Consider the following 17,751-nt stretch of genomic DNA (forward strand, 5'->3'; position numbering starts at 1 on the left):
AGGTCTACCAGAAGGCTCAGGGCTTGTTTGGCCCGTGGTCACAGGCTAAATATATGGTTTAAAAATTTTATGAAAAACAGAAAAGAACAGGACACACTAACACACTTGGATGACTAATGAAAACTTAGCAGAATAGAGTCTGAGTTTACTGAGATTAAAACAGGGAGTGTGGAGAGGTTTTCCATTTACCAGTTAGTGGGACAAATTCCCTGGTTCCTTCGGAGGAAGGAGAAAATGATGTCATCCAATGTAACGTGAGCAGTTTCAGGTCAAGCTCTTGTGGTAATAAGAAAACATAGATAAACCTTCAGAAACAGAAATGTAAAGATGGAATGAAAACCCCGATCTTGACCAGAGACTCCCCCATGGAGGCAGGGGTGGGGCGTCCAACAAAGATTCTCCTTATAAAACTGAAGCAAACAACTGAAAGATTTACCACACACTATAAAGAAAAGACCAGTATGTCGAAGACACACAAGAGCTTGGCATGTTATCAGCAAAGACCTGTCAGAACTTTCCCTAGGTGTTAGCTGGAGACTGCTAAGAACCTAAAAAAATGGACTTTTTTTTTCCCTTTTTCTTTTTCCCATGGTCAGACACCCACATAAATGAGTCTTTTGGATGAGATAAGTCACAGCAACTTGAGTTTTTCTAATGAGTAGATGACTTTTTAGCCCTGTTTGCTCTGACGGGGAAAATTATAAAAAAAAAAAACAAAACAAAAAAAAAAAACGGACCCCAGACAGGCATGACACTCATACATGAACACGGTTAGTACAAAACCAGTAAGGCATCGCTTTGGGAAGGTCAGCACCGAAGAGGTCAGGCAAGGCTCGTCCGGATGGGGGGCCGGGGCTGGGGCTTCTGGGAGGGAGCGGCCGCCACCCCCTTGGTGAGCTGCATCACGTTGGTTCTGAGCAAAGTGCAAGTCTTTCACGAGGTGACCTCACCACCCCCCCTGAGGTCGGGGCTGGCACGCTTGGGGTGTCGATGTGCGTTCCCGAGTCTCGAGGACGAGAAGGAAAGGCAAGATCCCGGCTCACCCATGTGCCGAGGATGGGGGTCCTGGTCCCCTTTACAGGACGCAGCTGCCCCATCCCAGCCGCGGGAGGCGAGTGTGTAGATCTGTGAGGAATTACAACTGAAAACCAAAACTCAGCAGGACCAAACCAAAACGCAACTCCTGCGGTTCTTACTTTCACCAAAGGATTGATTCTGACCAAGAGGGGAAGGAGAAAAACATCTTCAAAATCAAAGGGTCAGAAAGGGAGAGACTCAACCTCATTTTCAAAGGGGTCATCGGTTCTCCAAAGCACACCAGCTCTCACTTCACTGTACACAGTGTTTGCAGGAAAAAAAAAAAAAACCACCTGATTCATTTATAAGAAGGAGACAGACCCGCGCCGCCCGCGCTGCAGCACGCGCGCTCGGGCACACGCTCGCTTCTGCACGCGCGCTCCGGGGCTCGGCGGAGGCTGACGGGGCTGCAAGGTGTGGCTGGACGGGAACGGGCGAAATACCTCTCGGGTAAGGAGAGCACCATTAGAGAACAAAACGATACAGAAAGCACGAGTTGTTTTTTTCCTAAGGTTTCCCTGGGGCGTAGCTCTGTCGTTTGCTGCGTGACCAAAGCGAGTGCCTCGTTAGCACCAGTTCTCCGTGGCGGGCTGGGCGGAAGGGCGGGCTGGCGCGGATGCCGGGGTGCTGGCGGCCAGACCCGGTCTGCGGGGTCTGCGCTGGGGGGAAGCAGTGCTGTCTGCGGTTCCGACTCGGCTCCCGTCTCTGTCCTTGGGCAGCTCCTGGCAGGATGCTGTTTGGTTTCAGAGCTTCGGATGGGGTTTTCCTTTTTAACCCTTTTCACTTCAACAGTGATGATCCTTTCCCGAGAAGTATCTTCAGTGTCTTAGGGAGGGGTCCCAGCAACAAGGCAAAAACAAGGATTGAAATAAAACTGAAGATAGTGCAGTTCTCACTGTGGAAGGAAGCAGTCCCAAGGCGGCTGGCCCCGGATGCCCGCACCCAGGTCAGGGCTGAAGGACGGGGGTCTTGGTATCCCTGCAGCGCTCAGGCTGCGGCCGGGGCTGGCTCAGGAGGGCATCTTCAGGATGATGTAGGTGGAGTGGGGCGAGGAGAGGAGGAGGAGGAGGGCAGGCTCCATGGCCAGGCCCCTGTCACAGAGTAGACTCCAGGGATGAGTCCAGGATGTCGTCGTGATGGCTGTTGCTGTTGGAGTCGCTGTCATAGCTCTGTGGGCTGGAGTAGTTGGCGGCCTCCTGCAGCCTCATCAGCATGTTCATCTGAAAGGAGCAGAGAGCATGAGCAGCTTTCTGTCCAGTTCACTGCCCACCCCTGGCCTCTTGCAAGCTCACGCCTCCTCCTGCAGACTCATCTTGGGACTCCAGCCCACAGCGGGGACAGTGGACAAGAGCATGGGCTCTAGGCCAGGCTTCCATGGTTCAAATGCCAGCTCCACCACTTACCAGCTGCGTGACCTTGGCCAAGTTACTTAACCTCTTTGTGTCTCAGTGTCTTCATTGGTCAAATGTGAATAATAAATGTATTTGCCCTATAATGTTATGGTGTGGACTGAGTTAATATATGCAGAGCACTGAAAACAACATACAAAGTCCCTTATAAATATGATACTTATTTTTACTTGGAAGGGGTACACCTTACCCAAGCCTGGGTAAAGGGACAGCCAAGCATCCTGCTTCTGGAAACGCATTCATCAGCACCCTGACGTCCAAAGTATGGGCTGCTCCCCCTTTGATAAGCATCAAGCTCATCCGTACCCCACACAGGCCTTCACGGGGAGGCAGAGGACAGCACCAGAATCAAGCTGAGCCACGGCAATCTGAGGCCTGGATTCCAGTTCAGGAATCTTTGGATAAATTACCTCAGGTATCTGACCCACCAGTTCCTCGTCACTAGACTGGCAAGAATAGCAGCACCTACCTCTGAGGGCTGAAGGAGGGAACAAAATAACATAATGTGTATAGGACCCTGACCCAATCAATGTAAGTGCTCAATAAATGTGATCTGCTGCTATCATCATCATCATCATCATCATCATCTTAAAGAGTTTAAAAAGTGGAGATGGGGAAGTAAAAACTTTTATTTATAACTATAAATTGTATGTGTATGCATTTTGTATTTTATCTAGCAAGTAAGTTAGAAAGATAGGGTCTCTGTGAGCTAAGGCCAGGACTTGGTGCTGCTGGGCAGGAAACCCAGCTGCTCCCAGCTAGCTGCGCCTCAGGATGCCCAACAGTCCCCCTCGGCGAGCCTGGTGCCCAGTCACACCTGGGGAAGGGTGGGGCAGAAATGCAGCGAACAACCCTCTGCAGCCAGGATTACTTATTCACACATCGTTGCTGGTACGCCCATAGTACCTGGTCTGGGATACACACAAGGAAGTCCTGGTCTCTTGGAGGTCTCAGCCTCATGTGAAGAGAGGTGAGTAAACAAGAGAGCTATAATAGCAAGAGACCGATGGCCTGGGGCAGAGAGCAGGCCTTGGGGGAAACACGAAACATCCAACTTGGCAAGTAGGGGTGGCTCACTCCTGGGGGCCTGGGGTTGGAAGGAGCATTCTATGTAACCGTTCTTAGAATCTCAGGTCTTACCTAAACACCTTCTGTGTTCTAGCAGTGATACAAATATTCCTGGTAAAGAAAAGAATATCTGGAAAGAGCCCACTATCCTACGTTCTATTTTTATGTAGGATCCCATGAGCTTGCATCCACAAAAATAACTCCCTGACTCTGGATTTTAGCAGTGATTAACATTAGAAAATGCTTTCTAAAGTTTGACCTTTTCCTCTATAAAACCATTATTATAAATACTGCAAATTAGGCTGTGCATTGTAACACAAATGATAGATCCATTTAAAATACCGTTCCTATTAAAAAGAAAACTCAACAGGACCAGACCTGTATCCCACCAATCGCGAGGATGGCAGACAACCCAAAGCAGCCACTGCTGTGTTTAAATCTAGTGTATCAGTTAGTCACTAGGGAGAGATCATCAAACTGGCTGTGTTTTAATCCTTCTGCATCTCTTATGAATATTTTCTTTCACTAGGTAATGTGAGTAATAGTCTCTGATGTGCGTTTCCTTTTGCCTTAGTTGCCAAGGGAGCTCAGGGCTCAGTGTAAGGCATGATAATAGTGTTTAACCATGGCAGGTTCTGGTATATTTGCTTTCGCCAACTTTTATAGGCTTTTGCTTTGTTAGGTCTGATTTTGCAGTCTGACTATGTATATATCTTATATTGACAGAGCATGTACAGCAGGTCCTCGAATAAATAACATCCTTTCATGAGAATACTGATGAAATGCCACAGGACCTTAATTCTTATTTATATCAATTAGCCAATGGTAACTGATATACATGGTTTTATTACATGTGGTTTCACTTAAAGCCACAGAACCTAGTGATGATGTTCAGTGAGGACGCACTGTACTATAGCTGCAGTGTCACCATCATTGGTCCAGGTTCTTCCTAAAGAACCTTTATTGCTTTAGCAATGACAGACAGTATCCAAGACTTAACTCGCCTCGCTGGCCACGGGACCCTGCACGGAGGCTGACTCGCCTGCAAACCCCTCCCTGACTGTGCTCCTGGTCATCTGGCCTGGGCTCTGCTCCATCACTAGTGGGTGAGGTCATCGGAGCAGGACTCTATGTTAAAGGCGGGACTGAAACCAGAGGCCAAAGAGTGGTGTAGGGGCAACAAGTATAGGGACACTTAGAGGAAAAAATCAAATTCTTATCTTGGCCCTTCTACCACAAACAACTTCAGAGGGGTTAGAGATTTTAGTGAAAAACGACAACCATGGAAGAAGACGGTGGCAAAAGTGCCCCTAATCTTGAAGTGGGTTCAGCCTCCCAAAGCAAGGCCGGGGCTGTGCTCCCAGCAGGCCTTGGTCCATGCCCAGAACACAGCACGCGCTCAGTGATGGTTGAGCTGGTGGGAGCTGAGCACTCACCAGCGGGTCTCCTTCCGCATCGCCGGGGGGCATCTGCTTGCTGGCTGAGCCCTCCCGAGGCAAGGAGTAGCCATCAAAGCCGACATCCTCAGGCCGCAGCTGCAGCAGGGGAGGCCACTCGTGCTGCTGGGGGCTGGCCGCCCAGGGGTAAGTGTCCATCACCCACTTGGCAGGGTCCTCCCAGGGCGCCCGCCTTCCGTAGAGCTTAAAAGAGGCAAAGAAGGCACAGCTCATTAGGAAGGGGGCTCGGACCTCTTCTGCAGCCCTGATTTGGCAGCTGTCGGAAACGTTCCCCAAACCCAGCACTAGGACCCCCCGACAGTGCAATTCCACTTCCAGAATGCCATCCTAAGGAAGTCATCCAAGGTACATGTATGGCTGGACATGCTAAGACTGAAGGCAGCGTGACCCAGGGGTCAGAACACCAACTTCAGAGTCAGGCCTAACTGGGCTCACATCTCAGCCCCGCCCCTGACTCACTATGTTACCCTAAACTCTGAGCCTCGCTGATCCAGCTTGAAGAGTGGTCTCTGGGGGAAAAAACCCACCCCCTGATTCGAAGCATTTGCCAACTTCCGTGCTATAAATAGTCCCAAAACGCCCAATTTCAAATAACCAACATGTCAATGAATGTGGAGCTGGAAGGAGGTGCTGGTGCTGGCTATGAGCTCACGAGCCAGCTCTAGCATCCTGCTGCGAGCACCCACCTGAAGAACTCCCCATGGATCGGGTGCCAGCCACTAACGCCACAGGCAGAGGTCATAGGTGGCTGTGTTTTGATAAAACCTCATTTTCTGAAGCGAGTCTGACTCTCGAAGTCCCTGTGCAAAGGCACTGGTCACTTTCAAAACAGCAAACTGTTAACAAAGGTTACATGTGGTTGGTGAGACCCACCCCCTCATATAGTTCTTAAAACTGTCCATAATCACTAATTTGCTCTTAAAACAGAAAACAATGTGCTCACTTAATTTTTTAAAACCACAACCATGTCTCCACACTCCTTTTCTTAAGCCTTAATTATAAAATGATGTTAGTGACTTTTACTGGCAATTTCAATGGAGAACAAGAACCCAGGCTGCCCCACTCCCCAAGATGAGGCTCTGTATGTTATGGAGTCAGATGTAGTCTGTACCTTACCTCTCCACCACTAGCACCATCTTGTTTGACCACTATGCGGCTCCAGGATGAATTATACCTGAATTTCCCAAACGATGAGACAGGTTCAGGGAGGAGAGGAGGCAGAATGGGAATTCAAGTCTGTGCAACTCCATGCAGCACTGGAGTCTGAGCAGATGTGGGAGGACGTGCTCACAGCCAGGCCAAGAAGTTCCCACCCCGGGGCAGTGCTGTCTGAGGCTCTGGAAGGCACCCCCTCTACCAGCGACCATGGGATACAAAGATCAAAGACTCCTGAACCACAGTGGCTACAGTAGGGGCTCTAGAGTAGAATTCCACCTGGACCACAGCCTGCCTGTCTGTCTGCTCCCTCTGTCCTCCCAGGACTCTTAGAGTTGACAGGGGAGAGAGGGCAAGGAGCTGACAACAGAACAGGGCTGAGCTCTCACTGACAAAACGATGTTTTTCCAAGTCACAAGCAGCCTCCGCTGAAAGGAACTGGGGTCACTCAAACCTCCTCCCACTATGTACCAGGTGGGGAAATTGCAGCCTCATGAGAAGAGCCAGTTGCGAAAGGTTCAGAGCTGGATTCAAACCTAGGACTGTAGCTTCCTCGTCTGGGACCTTCCTCTCTGTACCCCTCCCGAGACTCCAGATGAGGATATGTCAACCAGGGCTGGGCTTGCTGTCCCCTGCAGCGTCTCATGACTGCCTACGCCACCTCTGACCTTTGTGTATGAGTTCCTTTGGGGAGGCTGCCCACCCTGCCCGCACTGCAGATGGGCCCATGCGTCGCTCTTCACCAATGGCTGCCTTCTCCTCTACTCAAGACAGACACAGCCTCCTAGGACCTCATCGTTTTCTCAGATACCAGCACCAACACCCACTCCCCCACCACCCATCCAGCACTCTGGCCCAGTGTATTGCTAAACCTTCCTTAGCCTGTTGCAGTGCTGGGTCTAGATGGGATTCTGTGAAGGTGGCATGTGCATGTGGGCATCGGGAGAAAGGCAACACGAACATGTGGGAATATTTAGAACTGAAGGAAGCTGGCCCAGATTAGGAACATTCCTGTAATTTTTAGAAGCGTTTCCCTCCAAGGGCCTTCCCTGTGGAACTGGGTTGCTTTTCTCAAGCCAGACTTCCCATGGGTGAGGCTGTACCAAAGCCTCATTTCCGACAGCTACTGCTTCTGTCTCCATCCTCTAGCCACGAGGAGACGCTCAGGGTTGCGGGGTAAGAAAGGCTGGAACCTGAAGGTCATCAAGTCCTTAGAGAGACTCTCTGGCCTGTGGTTTTCAAATATTTGATAAAGTGCCCTGCACACCTCCCCTCCACTAGGGGGATGGAGGTCTTTTGAGTTATTCTGTAGACTAGACACTTTGGCAAGTGTTTACAATGACAGCTCCAAAGGGGGAACAGGGCTGGGACTGACTCATCAGACAAATGGCCAGCAAGCAAATGGTAGCACCATCTGCAAGAACAGGAAATATGTTTACAAGCCTCCCCACTTGCCGCTGGACACGTTGAAGTCTAGGTGATGAATGGCTGGGTAAGTACCATGGCAAGCAAAGGAAATGTCGTGAAGCTTCTTGGCCCCGGTGCAGAGCCCTGCGGCAGCTCTCAGCACCAGAGACAATAGGACCGACAGATGGACAAGCAGGACATTCACTCTCACCACGGCAGGGAAGAACCTGGCAACCCCACTGGGTCAGAAACAGGGAGCCAAACACATTAGAAATGAAAACCTGGACCACTGGGGGCCTTCAGACTCTGCGGGATGCACGTGTGTAACACACACGGAGGAATCAAGGCGCACATTCAGCAAGAGCTGCCGAGCACTTACATCCCCACATCCCATATATACTCTTAGGAGACTTCAGTCAAAACTTGCAGAGGCACCTGGTGTCCACTAGGGGGCGATGCCACAGTGGCTTGGGAAAGGATGTGTCTGGTGGATTGGCTGTCTAGGCAGGGTCTCTGTGTGGCCCCACCACCACAGGCAGCCCTGGTAGGGTCCACTCTGGGGCCTCTGCCTCTTCTGGGCTTATAACCTTGGCCAAGGGCTTACCTCTTTTGAGCCACAGGGTGCTGCCTTCATGCCCACTCTTACTTACCTAGCAGGGCCAGCTGAGGAGTAAATGACCCCTCATGGTGCTCAGCACGTTGTGAGCATGGCATCAAGGTGACATGAAGGAGAGTGGGGAATTTTAAGCTTTTTTTGGAATTGAGGAATCCTTTTAGAGCTCCACTACATGAACCTAGATACCTGGTTCCCTGAACCATCTGAGGCTTCTGTGTGGGGTTCCGGGGTTTCCTGAGGCAGCATGGAGGTCATGGAAGTCACTGAGGAGTCAGCTAGACCTGGGCCTCCCATGCTGGCTCATCATACCCCACTGAGTAAGCTTGGGTAAGGGTTAAAGCTGCTGTGGGGCTTGGCCTCCTCCTCTGTAAGGTGTACACTGAGCTGTTAAACCTACAAGACATCAGCCCTGGCTGGAGTCATTCAGTGGACTGAGTGTCTGTGAACCAAAAGGTCACTGGGTTGATTCCCAGTCAGGGCACATGCCTGGATTATGGGCCGGGTCCCCAGTTGGAGGTGTGCAAGAGGCAACTGATCCAAGTTTCTCTCTCACATTGACGTTTCTTTCCCTTTCTCCTTCCCTCCCTTCCCCTCTCTCTAAAAGTAAATAAATAAAATTTTTTAAAAAGAAAGAAAGAAAAAAAAAAAAACTACATGAGATCAGGCATGTCAGGCCCCCAGCACAGGGCCTGGCAAGTAGCAGGCCCTCCAAAATAGGTCAGCAAACTTTTCTTCAAAACCAGAGTCTTAGGCCCTGACTGGGTAGCTCAGCTGTTAGAGCATCATCCCAATACATCAAGGTTTTGAGTTTGATCCTGGTCAGGGCACACACAAGAATTAACCAATGAGTGCATAAATAAGTAGAAAACAAATTGATGTTTCTTTCCCTTCCTTTCTAAAATCAATAAAAAAATTAAAACAAACAAACAAACAAACAAACAAAAAAACCCAGAGGCTTCGGAGGAACACACTGGGTTCCCTCAGGTATCAGCAGATGCTGTGGGGTCTCTGGGCTCATCCAGGGGGAGGAGGTCACAGGTGTGAGGCAGGGTGACTCATTCCTGAGCAACCTGCTAAAACGCTGACCCTGCCTGCTTCCCCCCACCCCACCCCCGGTGGCTCCCGTGTGCCTCAAAGATTGCTCCTCAGATACCCTCGCAGCACGGGGAAGGGATGACTTTTCCTGCCCTGACACTGAACTAGCGAGTCTCAGGAGATGGTGGCACATCTCTGGCTTCTTGTCCATTTCAAGTTTGTGTTGCCACGAATGCCTCTGAAGACTCTCCGCACTGCTGCATGATACCGATGGAGCATCCCACATGCGCTAGGCTCAGTGAGGTGTGCAGAAACAACAAGCAGCCTCTGACGTGAAATGGCACACACACGCGCGCGTGGTGCGCACGCCCGCGACATCCACAGGCCTGCAGCAGCATCTGCATCTCTCACTGCCTGGGACCGGGGAACAGAGACGCCCTAGGACACCCGCTGCTAAAATGGTTCCTGGATGATTCAGCTGCGCGTGAGGCCTGCTGATTGCTCAGTGTGGGTGCTGAGAGCCCAGAGCTCCTCAGGCTGCCTGCAGCCTCAACAACAAAACTGCTGAAGACTCTGTTTACTGCAGAGCACCTGGTTCAACCCTGGGCTGAGGGGGGAGTGAAGAATCTGCTTTTCGGTGACCTCAGGGCTGAGGACCTGAAATTTGGCCCAGAGGCCTAGACGGGAATCCCAGATGCTTCTAGGTTTACTTTTATGACCCTGGGCAAGTCACTTATTCTCTTTTGAGACTCCACTTCTCTCTCTCTCTTTTTTTTAAAAAAAATAGTTTATTAATTTATCTTCAGAGAGAGGAGAAGGGACAGAGAAAGACACCAATGTATGAGAGAAACATCACTTGGTTGCTTCTTACACATCTCTAACTGGGAATCTAGCCCGTAACTCAGGCATGTGCCCTGACTGGGAATTGAACTTGCTGCCTTTCAGTTCATAGGCCGGCGCTCAATCCACTGAGCCACACCAGCCAGGGCCACTTCTCTCCTTTGAAGAATGGAGATTTTTAAAAAATCTCTGAATTCCAGGACTAACGTAAGGCTTGAACCCAACAGCAGACATGAGAGTACCTTGTAAACTGTGAAGTGCTACACACACATTTGCTTCCGGTTCTTTGGTTCTTTGCTCTCACTGTGCCGAACACACTCTAGCCAGGATTTCATTTAACCCCTGCAACGTTTCTCTGTAGCAGAGTACTATTATTCTCCTTTTCCATAGATGAGGGCACTACGGCACAGAGAGGCTGAACAGCTTGCCTAGGGTCACACAGCCAGCAAGTGGCAAAGCCAGGATGTACAGGCACATGTGTCCCTACTCTGTGCTAGACTGATGGCCTCACAAGTGAGGGGCTGTCACCTCATGTCAGTCAGAATCTGAAGGAGGAGATGAAGTCAACTCATCTGGTCACCAGAACAGTCTCTCCTCACCCCCACCCCTCAATTTTGAGGAGGTCAGCGGGTGGTGTGCTTCTCACCTGGAGTCCTTCCCTGACGGCTTCCAGGAGATAGGGGATGATGGAGTAGTTCCACAGGTCAGTGAACCACACCCGGGAGCCATCCACGTCAATGGGGCAGGACAGGAAGAGCCGGGGGCCTGGGGGCCATAATGAAAATCAATCAGGGCTGAACTGCAGAGATGGGTCAGGAGAAGCCATGGTCCTGGATGTTCTGAATGACAGCAGAAATCCCAACTACTGGGTGGTGGGCATAGATCAGGGCACCTGGACCTCTAATGCCACCCTCAGACCTCTCTTCCCAGGAAACCACCCCCAAGAGAGAAAAGGCTTTATGTAGAAAGTTGTTCATTACAGTGTTATTAATCCTGACCTTGGAAAATGCAAACACATTAAATGTCCAAGAGAATAGAAATGGTTAAGTGTATAACGGCGTACACACATTTGATTATTTTTCAGCCTTAGAAATAATTATAAAACTGGAATAGCAACAGAGTACTCACAAGATAATGTGAAGTGAAAAATAAAAGAACATACTATGTATTCAATATCTATGTATGGACAAGGGCAAAAAAAAAGCTCAAATTAAAATAATTATGTCAGGATGCTGGGATGATCAATGGTCTTTTCATACTCTGTTCTAAATCTTTAAGCTTCAGCAATGTTGGTAATATTTTATTTTCAAAGCAGAGCAAGTCCCACTTGGTGGGCAGCTTTCACTTGGGGGAGCCTGGGATGGACGCATCACTGAGCTGGCAGTTCTGCACCAGCCCATGCCGGACGCATCTCTCGCTACTGATCAGCTCCCGTGTGCTGGGCAGGGCAGGAGGGGCAGAGACACAGCACTGGGACGTGGGTGATGCAGCCTGAAGTCTGTCTTGGGCTGTGACTGTCCCTCTGCCGCCTTCTCTATCCACATGACAACACAGAGTCCAGCTGACTGGTGCCTGCAAAGTGCTGTCCCGGCCAGGGTTCCAGGACAGTTGTGAGGAGGCCTGAGCTCAGGACCTCCCATGAGCCAGCCCACCCACCCGCTCTGGCCTGGCTTCCCACCTACCTATGGTGACGTCTGAGGAGCTGTGAGCCTCCAGGAAGCGGTTGAGGTGATGCCAGACCTTGGGAATCCAGTCGATGATTTTTACCAGCTCCACATTCCTCACCCGCCCACTGATTTCCGTCTCCATGAGCTTCCGCCTCAGGAACCGGCCAAGGAAACCCTTCACGGGCTCCGTGTGGTTGGCACAAAGCACCCACCTGGGGGAGGTCAGGAATGCTTCTTAAAGATTATGACAGTGATAAAAACAAGGGATAACCTCAAGAGTCCAAGCACATTAGGACTAGAGGGGTGATGTATATGCTAATACTAAAATAGGGCTCACTGTGCCAAACATGACATGTATACTAACTCACAATTCCTTGTTGCAACCCCACGACATGTATTATCACCATCCCCACTTTACACATAGAAATGCTAAGGCACAGATAGGTCATGTAACTTTTCTGAGATCAAACAGTGAGTTCACAGAAGAGCTAAGATTAGAACCAAGACAGTGCAACCCCCAAGTCTGAGCTCTAACCACTGAGCACATGGCCTCCTGTGCTTGTGTCAGGCCCTGTGCTGGGCTGTGCAGCTGTGACAGTGACTGCGACACTTTTGTCCCCATTCCTCAGGATCTCACAGTCTTGTGGAGAAGCAGGTAAGCAAATAAAGAAATGAGACATGGTGAAGCCTGGGGAATCAGGGAAGGCTCCTCAGAGGAGGGGATGTCTGGGCTGAGACTAGAAGAATGGAGGAAGCAGCCACATAAGAAAAGGCAGGAGCAGGGGGTGCAGTGGGGGTAAGCGGGGTGGAGAGCTTGCTGTAGCATTTGCAGAGGCACGAGAAATAGTGTGGGGTGTTTGGAGAAACTGTCAGAGGTCCAGTGTAACCAGACTTTAGACTCGACTTGCCAACCCAAGGAGCCTGGATTTCATTCTGCAATGGGGAACCACTAAAGGACTTTAAGCCCAGGGTTTATGGTCAGATTGGAATTCCAGGATGCTCACACCAGCTGCTACCGGTACAGAGGACAAGGGCCGCTCTGCAGGCAGCCTACTGGTTAGGAAGTGGGTGCGGCAGTCCCTGGGCGAGGATGTGGCAGTGATGGGGGAGGGAGGGCCTGAGGCACATTTAGGAGAAAACAGGGACAAGACAGGGGCAGCCCCGATGTGGAGGTGAGCCGGGATCTACGTGGTCTGAAGGAGTTCAGTTCATGTTTCTCTGATCATGACAATTCAGGCCCACTTTCATAGATCTCCCTCAGAGACGCCTGCAGAGCGGCCAGTGAAAATAAGCCAGAGGTCCCACCTGGGACAGGGCTTCTCAGCCTGATCTAAGGGCCCAGGAAGGAGGGGAGGAACAGTGGGGTCACCTGGGAGTCAGAGAAGGGCAAAGGGCGGTTAGAGATGGCAGGCAAGCCAGCAATACACGCAGGCCTGACAGCGTGGGGTACTCTTTCCCACCGTCCAACAGGGGGCCCCTGAGTGGTGCTGGGGCAGAAAGACACACTGCAGCTGGAACTCAGGGGCCCACAGACTCAGCTTGGTGGGGACATTCAGAAGCCAGAGCTCACTGCTCATGTTCACTTGGGCCAGAGAGATGTGCCACTGGTGGTGGGAGGGGGAGGCAAGCGAGCCGACAGCCCCCTCCTGGAGCGGCCTCCCTGACTCTGCCACCCCAGGACCTAGAGTTGGAGTCCTGGGTTCCAGTCTCAGCTCTTTCACTGACCAGCTGTGTGACCTCACATGAGTCACTCCATTCTCCCAGCCTCAGTCTCCCCATTTATAAGCTGAGAATGAGAAATGTAACTACGTGAGACTTAAAAAGAGTTAAGCTGGGGAAAAAAGCTCACCACAATGCCTGGCATAGAACAGGTGCCCCCAAAGCGGCCCCTTACCTGAAGTTGTGATGAAGCTGCAGGTTGGGAGTAGAAGAGGTAGCCTGGTTCATTGTGCCAATGATGTAAGGGCTGTGGGGGGCATGACGGAAAAGAGGGCTTTGTGAGTCGAAGCCAAGCTCGAGAACGGGGCGCGCGCAGAGGCCTGTGGCGTCTGTGTCGAGGCAGAGAGCTGACTGCCTCCCTTGCCCCCCACGCGGACCCAGCCACGCACGTGCACAGCTCTGCGTGCAGCACACATCACGTGTGGCCATTCTCCCAGGGACCCTGAGGCCTGGAGCTGGCCGTTACCATTTATGGTCCTTGCAGTTGAGCAGCCCATTGAAGATCTCGCCCAGAGAGCTGACGTGGTGCAGGTTGTCCAGGATGATGACGAGAGGCATGTCCGCAGCGTTGTTCTCGCTGGTGCACTGGTCGGCAAGGTTGGATAGGTACTGGCGCAGTTCCTGCAAAGGCCAGGGGCAGAACGAGAGGGTGAATGAGCCCAATGGAGACGCACACGCTTAGAGCCTTCACTCTGCCCGGGCCAACATAGGGGGGCAGGCTCTCATGGGCGGTGCGCCTGCCTGCTGCAGGGGCTTGGCCGGGGTATGGGGGTGGACTGGGGGGTGAGGAAGGCCTGGGTCCTGCCTTCTAGCATTCACCAGGTAACAGGATACATTCAGTCCAGGGCAAGAGCACAGCAGCGCGGAGCAGGCCCAGGCCTGGTTCTGTATCCTTGCTCCACTTCTCTGTAAGTGTTGTCGTTTTTCTTGGATATTTCTTATTATGCCAACCTCCCAGGAAGCTCCCAAGGGCAGGGGCCTGCCATTCGTACAGAAGCCCTTGATGAGTGAATATAGCAGAGCCCCCCCCCCCACCCCATACACACGTGTAAGTACTGCTGATCAGCACCGGGGCAGCCAGCTAGCTGGCAGTGCAGGGGAGATGAGTCTACATGCACAGGGGCCCTTGGGAGGTCTGGTTGAAAGGGTCAGCTTTGAATATAACTGTAGAAAATGGCGGGGGGATCGGCAGACATTGGGGCCAGAATGCAGCCCAGCTGGTTTACGACCTCCATGCCAGAAAAGGAAGAGAAAGAATAATGGCCCATGGGGCTAAAGGCTGAAATGGTGAGTGAAGGACCAGCCAGAGGACCCCGGACGACTGCCTGCTATTATCACCATTATCATGACAGCTGGCATGACCTAGAGCCCAGCACAGCTCCCAGGGCCTTCACAGGTTAACTTCTGTAGCTCACAACAGCCCTCTGCAGTGGGCACTAGGATTAGCTCCCTTTTAGAGAGGGAGACTGAGGCACATCCAAGTCAGGCAACTGGCCTGAGGCTGACCAGAGGGCAAGCAGAGGGGCGGGATCAGACTGGGGGCCTGTTCAGTGTGCTCTCCACACCAGACCGTCCGGCGTGCTAGCTGCTGCCTCCTCCAAACACACACAAACCCAGGTCTCCCTCGGAAGTCAAAATGCAGCTTGCGAGCACCGGAAAAAGCCCAACTTTTTAAATTACTATTGATTTTTCCTTCTTTTAGCCCCTTTCTAACTGGGTTCTTGGCCTCAGCCTTAGAAGGACAGAGCTCCTGGGACTGGCTCCCCTACTGCCTTCGGGGTGCAGTTGGTGAGCTGTGCTCTGCACCTCTGCATGAGGCGCCCAGCCAAGGGGCCCTGGAGAGAAGGCCCTCCCTTGGCTCATGTGCACCGAGGCTCTCGACCTGGCAGCTGGGGCCACTTTTCTCTAGTCCTGTACCCACACCAGACTTGTGAATGGCACAGGTTCCCGACCCACATAACCTACTGAGACTGATCATGTGGGAATGAGGTCTAGGAATTCCCATTTCCAATTCACCGTGGACTCTGGTCCCTCTGTAGAGGGATAGCCAGGGGAATTACCCATGGACTCCACTGCGTGAATGACAAAAAACTGGGACAATGACTGGGATGACCTCAGTCATTGACCTTGTGAAGCACGGTCAAGCCTATTTGCTGGCTCTGGAGTCCAAGGCTTCATCTTGGGCTCCAGTCCACTTCTCAGTACCATCTGAGTGGTCTTAGACATGTGCCCACCTGCCCCCAGGTCCAGTTTCCTCCTCTGTGAAACGGGGATAGCGCAGCTATTCCCTGAATAGTGAATCGCTGTGAGGTGGCCAGTTTGCTATCCCAGGGCAAGCAGTCTGTCAGTGTGAGCTGTTGTTCTTCATGTTCCAAAAAAGGCTTCATTTTGCAAAAACAACAGCACCACTAGGCACATGATAAATTATTGGTAAATCGAAGTGGATGCATGTGGGGTGATCTTGAAGAACTATGAGCATGCAGCCCAGTGGGGAAGTAAGAAATGAACTAGATTGCCTTACTGATCCAACATCTTAGCGGGTCAAAGCCTTGGTTTCCTCCAGCCCCATTCTGACTTTCCTCACGGGGCTTTTATAACCCCCAAAGGCAAGTGTACAGAAAATGCTGCTTTGCCATCAGGGTTGGGGGAAACCCACAGTTCTGAAAGGGCCAAAGAGTGAGTCCTGGCTGGGCAGCAGGCTCCGAAAGGCCTCCTCCTCACCTTGCTGGACTTGTGGTCAACGTTGAAGGTGGCGATGACCCCATCTGTCAGCTCCCGCCCCTCCCGAAGCACCAGGTACTCTGACAGCCGGTTGGCCAGGTAGGTTTTCCCGGTTCCGCTGGGGCCAGAGAGAATGATCCGCCGGTGTTCTACCAGCAGGGAGACGTAGCGCTGCAGGATGGGCTTGGGAATCAGGGACTCGAACACCAGCGAATCCAGGCTGTTTTCTGTGAGCCCTGTGTTTGAGAGACAGGAAGTGTGTGAAGCCCTGTACAGAGACAAGCTCTGTGCTTGCCCACCTGGGACCGCCAGGACCTGAGGCCATCCCGTTCCTGGGCAGCCCACTCCCCTGGGGTCCCTGGTACACAGAAGGCTGTGTGCAAGCTGCCGCTGCTTCCTGCTCACAAGCACTGTGTGCTCTGGCCTTGGCTTGGCCGACTTTCAGATACGAGCCCACGGTCCTTGCCTGTCCTCTGCAGAATTCCTAAGACGCTGGGCTCTGCTTGTCTGCCTGGATTTGCCACACCGATGGCGTTTGCCCAGACCGCACCCGAGTCTCCCGTGCCTGCCAGCACCCTAGGGCTCCTTCCTCACCCTGTTCTCTCCTGTGTGCCAGCTGCCACTGCTTCCCACACTCACGTGTACCACGGGGCTAACAACAAGCAAATGCAAAGTAGGACCTTTTGATTAGGGGATGTGAATCCTGGCAGACCTGGCTGAAATGCTACCTCCCTCTGAGCCTCAACAACACCAAGAGGAAATTCTATTTCCCCTTTCCTTCCTGGGACAAATCTATTCATCAGGCTGCTGGCTTTAAAAGAGCTAGGTTCTTGATATCACACCCAAGAGAAGATCCACCCAAGGTTACTTGTTCAAGAACCCAAGGTAGTTCTGTTAAAAACTCATTTCAAGAAAGTCAGTATGTGCAGATAAATAATAAATTGAAGAACGTTTATTCTGTTCTAAAAAATCGCATCTTCCTTCCACGTAATTAACACTGCAGACAGACCCCTGCAATGCATTTAAATGTTTGTTTCTCATCTTCTCCCAACCAAGAATAGCCCTTAAACGCAGTGACTGTTCCAGAATGACCATGACGAAGGTTCCCAAATGACTCATAGTCTCAGCACAGGCCTAAGACTTTCCTCGTACTGAGTTCAACACAGACTATGCTGGCTTAAACCTCCATGCAAAGTATGGAGCACAGGGTCACTAGTCTAAACAGCAGAGGAGGGAAAACACGAGAACACTTCTCTCTGCATAGGCGTTGCTGTTTCGATCTTTTGTCACACCCCTCCGTGCCCCAGGAGTGACTGTTTTGCAGACAAACTCACTTCGGAGCAGGCCCAGTCACCTCGCCGCCCCCGGTACCACTGAGGTGAACCATCTGCAGCTCACAGACCTGTCAGCTCAAACCTTTGAGTGGTTTTTTAGTGCCTTGAAGGCATACATTTCAAGCATTTCAGGAAAACAGAAGAGTCAGTATCAGTTAACAATAAACCTGGGCCAATCCCTGGAGATGCTAAAACCACACAATGAGCTGACAGCAGCCACCAGCGAGGCCCCGTGGTGGAGAGGCT

At 51.6% G+C, this 17,751-nt stretch overlaps 1 protein-coding gene across 2 annotated transcripts in view; it reads right to left on the reverse strand.

Moving 5' to 3' along the window:
- Nucleotides 1-1,388: 1,388 nt before the first annotated feature.
- The window catches only part of NAV2 (neuron navigator 2), a 363,747-nt gene continuing 347,384 nt past the window's right edge, over nt 1,389-17,751 (reverse strand). For both annotated transcript variants that reach the window (XM_090263202.1, XM_090263193.1), the window contains 7 exons: nt 16,172-16,407; nt 13,917-14,071; nt 13,626-13,697; nt 11,747-11,943; nt 10,711-10,829; nt 4,991-5,194; nt 1,389-2,297 (listed from right to left, as the gene is read on the reverse strand). In XM_090263202.1, coding sequence (XP_090119328.1) covers nt 2,172-2,297; nt 4,991-5,194; nt 10,711-10,829; nt 11,747-11,943; nt 13,626-13,697; nt 13,917-14,071; nt 16,172-16,407 — 1,109 coding nt within the window. In that variant the 3' untranslated portion in view covers nt 1,389-2,171. The remainder of the gene's footprint in view (nt 2,298-4,990; nt 5,195-10,710; nt 10,830-11,746; nt 11,944-13,625; nt 13,698-13,916; nt 14,072-16,171; nt 16,408-17,751) is intronic.

This window comes from Furipterus horrens, unplaced genomic scaffold (genome assembly GCF_987537825.1).
Source record: "Furipterus horrens unplaced genomic scaffold, mFurHor1.1.pri manual_scaffold_2, whole genome shotgun sequence".
Taxonomy (NCBI): Eukaryota; Metazoa; Chordata; class Mammalia; order Chiroptera; family Furipteridae; genus Furipterus; species Furipterus horrens.